The sequence below is a fragment of the Siphateles boraxobius genome, unplaced genomic scaffold, assembly GCF_051911475.1.
Source record: "Siphateles boraxobius isolate OS27281-9 unplaced genomic scaffold, OSU_SipBor_1 25, whole genome shotgun sequence".
In the NCBI taxonomy this organism is placed as follows: Eukaryota; Metazoa; Chordata; class Actinopteri; order Cypriniformes; family Leuciscidae; genus Siphateles; species Siphateles boraxobius.
Genome location: NW_027508866.1, coordinates 5927385 through 5931817, shown reverse-complemented (window position 1 = coordinate 5931817; position 4433 = coordinate 5927385). Strand labels below are relative to the sequence as shown.

Sequence of the window (4433 nt, the reverse complement as noted above, 5' to 3'; positions counted from 1 at the left end):
AGTCGGATTCATCAACTATAATATATTAAAATTTTTGTCTTACTTAAGATATTTGCATTAAAATAGAATACATAATATTAATAATAATAATTTAAAATAAATAAAACAAATAATAATGCAAAAAATGTTTCTTGTAATTTGATTGGTGTTAAGTGTTTAAAAAAGAAGAAATAGTGCGCACATCCAAAAAACTTTTGGCAGGTGCTCGATCAAATTAAGCATCAAATTAAAAAATAAACAAGAATCGGCACAATGCCACGTCTGGTCCCAAGAATTTATTAAAATGAACAACTTTTTGACCCAGAGGGTCTTCGTCAGGCGTTATTATTTACCCACAATGTGTCACAAAAAGCTCACATTCCTGTTAAAGGAGCTGTTTTCTGTCCAACTTGACAAGTCATAAAAGACACGTTTAATGATAGGCTTAAGATACTTTGGGCTGGCGAAAAAAAAATATGTACGTTGCAGACAATTTGAAATAAAACAGCTGATGTTTCTGTGTTGTGCAAATAAGTATTATATCTATCAGGGAAGAGGAACCGAGACAAACTTCATTACATAGTTATCTTCTAGCAAAACACATTCCCCTAAACCCGAAAGGTCAGCCCAGTTTCACAACATCAAATGACTACAGGCTTTAACGCTGATTCTATGCCTATAAAATAATGAAACCACAAGCATCTGCACTGATCACTGAGAAACGTGACACACTGAGCCAGGAATACTCTTAGCGGATGTCACATAACTTAACAGAGGAATAATCAAGGTAATCATGTGATCAGCTGAAAAACAAACCAATATTACATTTAGATTTTTGCAAATATTTGAAATCACATATGTGTAAATTTAAGGAAAATTATTTTATCTTAATTAATAACTAAATAATGTTTTATAATTATTGTATATTTTACATGTTTTACAAAAAACAATATTTATAAATTATATATTAGATCATTTAAAATCATTTAGAATTTCATAGGTGAACTTTAAATAATTTTATATTATCATTATTATATTGTATTTTTAAAATGTTGCCAAGAATAATTTTAACTATTGAAGAAAATATTTTTTTTTTTAATTAGGGAATCAAAGCCATTTTTACAAGGTATGTCATGTGTAAAAGGCAGATACATTTGGTTCTTTGGTAAACAGATGTTAACTGTATGTTTTAGTATGTCACAGGCAAACGAAACTGCAGCTTCTGTTGTAACAGAGTTTTTCATCGTGGGCTTCCCTGGACTTCTGCCCAAATACTACAGCCTGATGGCAGCACTTTTGTTCTGCATCTACATCGCTGTAATCACTGGAAACTCTCTCATTCTGGTCCTGTTTGTGACTGAACGCAGCCTCTTTAAGCCTATGTATATTATCATGCTGAGTTTGTCCTTGTCTGATATTGGTTTTTGCACAGTTGCTCTGCCAAAAGTCATTTCTCACTACTGGTTTAATGACGGTTATATTACCTTCTACGTTTGTCTGTTTCAAAGGCAGCTGATTCACTATTTTGGGACCCTAAACTCTCTTATTATGATGATCATGGCTCTAGATCGGTACTTGGCGATCTGTTACCCACTAAGATACCCTGTTTTGATGACTAACCGCACTATGAGACTTTTAATAGGGCTTTCCTGGATTACTGCAATGATTGCCCCAACCATCAACTCAATGCAAACAGTAAAACTGCCATTCTGTGGGCCAAATATGATCGCTCATTGCTTATGTGACTTTGGATCTATGAACCAGCTCGCCTGTGCAGATGTCAGCCAAACGAACCTCATTGCCTATGGTGTAGCAATGTTTGTGCTTCTCGTGCCATTCTCTTTCATCATCTTTTCATATGCATGTATCCTGGTGTCTGTCATTCGAATAGCAAATGCACAGGGTCGTATGAAAGCCTTTTCTACCTGTGCCACACAGCTGACTATCATTATTATCTATTATGTGCCACGTTTCGTTGTTTACTCCAGTTCTAGCATCCCGAACATTCAGTTGAACAGCAGTCACAGGATCGCCCTGGTCATGTTCTACAGTCTGCTTCCACCACTAGTGAACCCCTTCATCTACTGCATCAGGATCAAAGAAGTCAGACAGTTCTTTCTCAAATGGTGTGTCCAGAGAAACAGGATGAAGAGTCTAAAAGTCCATAGATTAACTTTCTAAACGAGATCATCTGCCTATTATATGTTTTAATGCATGCATACATGATGCATACATGTTATTGTTATGTATTTACAATATTTCTTCATATTATAGTCATTTTCTATTGCATATCAATAATAAATTGTATCATAATAAATGTGAAAGGCCATTTATCACTCACAACTCAATAGACAAGTTCTTCTCTCTTTAACCAGCACAGTAAATCGCAGTGGGTTGTTAGCCCTCAATGATGATTTAACCAAACAAAAAGAAATGCTCAGAAGATTCAAGATTGAATAAAGAGACATGTGAAAGTTGCATGTTTTCAGTTTTTTTGGCTTCTTTAATTAAAATACTACATGGAATATTTGTGCTTTAAAAAATCATGGAAAGTAGACCATATCGTTTATTATATATTTTAATAAATAAATAAATGACCATCATCGATTCATTTTTAGGAAAGCTTTAAAAGTGACAGCTCTTCCATAATTGATATTATTTTGGTAACATTTATATTAATAATTGGTTCTTTAGATTATCTGTAAAGTCTTACTGTAAGGCGGGAGTGGAGATTAACGGTTCTATTAGTGTTTCAAACTAATTAAAATTAGGCTACATGCGGTGTTATGCTAAAATAAATTAAAATAATTAAAATCTGAACAAACTCAAATTTCAAAGAACGGCCAATCTCATTTGAATAAAGTAACATTAATTGTTGCACATGACAGTGCTTGCTGAACAGAGAGAAAAAAGTAGATTCTTACCGTGTGCAGTTTATTTTCTGTGGAATGCCGTGGATTGTGTACTCGTTAGATTTCCATGGTAGGCTACACGTGGTTTGGTTTAAACTTGATACTTGCCAAAGACTATTGTTGTAATTTAAGGGACCGTTCAACAGTGTTGCTAGCTTCTCATGATTAAATTCATGTTTTTTTTTTTACTATAAATCGCGTGTCTTGATGTATATGCAATACAGTAAAATAAATTAGTCCTTAAAAAGTGTTTTGCGTTAGATCAATTTGTTTCCACTAGGGGGAACATGGTGGCTGAACCAATCAAATTTTTATTTTATTTTTTTATTTGGGATATTTCTGCACAAAAACACAATTACAATGAGCAATATTAACATTACTACATACTTAAATAGATGTAGATTAAAAGTATAATACATTTTGTATGTGACTTTATATGTGAATGGGAGGTGTAAGAGTAATTATCATTTTACCCACAAGGTGGCGCAAAAAGCTCACAGTAAGAACGATATTTGACATTCATGGCCTAACGGAGCTGTTTGCTGTATATCTTATGTTTTTAAAATATAAAAGAGAAGCTAACATTGAGGACTATATTTTCATAAAGTCCATTTTAGAGTAGGCTACACTATTTTTTATGTCTTTGAAAGAAATCTCTTATGCTCGCCAAGGATGCATTTGTTTGATCAAAAACATTAATAGTGAAATAACGCCATGAATTTAGAGATACGGTTATAATTAGGTTTAGGTTTAGGGCAGGGGTTCGGGTTAGGCACTCAGTTGTGATGAAATGGGTTAGGGTAAGGAGCTAGAGATTGCATTGTCAATGAATGTCCTCATAAAGATTGTGTGTGTGTGTGCGTGTGTGTGTGTGTGTGTGTGTGTGTGTGTATGTGTACCTAATTAACTATATTTTGGGGATCAATTTGTACCCAGAAGTGACCAAATACATCATACCTTATCCTCATTTGTAAATCTCTTAAAAAAAATAATTAAAAGTTTTTGAAAATGTACAAATGCAGAAAGTTTTGTGTGATGGGTAGAGTCAGTGTAAGGGGATAAAACATACCGTTTGTACGGAATAAAAACCATTACTTCTATGAAATGTCCCGATATAGATAGCGAAGTAAACGTGTGTGGTCCAGGTAAACCCAACATTTTGAGGACAAAATGACCACATAAAGATGGATATATCTGAAATCTTTGTCCATGTGGGGACATTTTTTGGTCCCTATGAAGGAAATCAGCTGTCTGTGTGTGTGTGTGTGTGTGTGTGTGTTTGTGTGCGTGCGTGCGTGTGTGTCTGTGTGTATGTTTGTGTGTGTGTGTGCGTGCGTGCGTGCGTGTGTGTGTGTGTAAATAATTGAATAAGTTAAAATACTTTCTGGAACACAATATAGTATTGCATAGAGCAAGAAAAACAGTGTTTTATTTATATAGTGCTAAAATCCAATCAGTTCAATTTCAACTCCTTATATGAATTTATAGCCCTCTCGAATTCATTATAAACAATCTGAAGGTGAACACATCAAGCAATAAGCA

At 34.0% G+C, this 4433-nt stretch overlaps 1 protein-coding gene across 1 annotated transcript; it reads left to right on the top strand.

The window, feature by feature from the left end:
• Positions 1–1173: 1173 nt before the first annotated feature.
• On the top strand, positions 1174–2451 carry LOC143749717 (olfactory receptor 1E16-like). Its single transcript, XM_077242180.1, has one exon. It carries the CDS (start codon positions 1174–1176, stop codon positions 2158–2160), a length of 987 nt encoding a protein of 328 aa, XP_077098295.1. The 3' UTR covers positions 2161–2451.
• The last annotated feature ends 1982 nt before the right edge of the window (positions 2452–4433 follow it).

Coding starts and splice junctions, on each gene's coding strand:
- LOC143749717 (XM_077242180.1), top strand. CDS start 1,174: ATGTCACAGGCAAACGAAACTGCAGCTTCTGTTGTAACAGAGTTTTTC.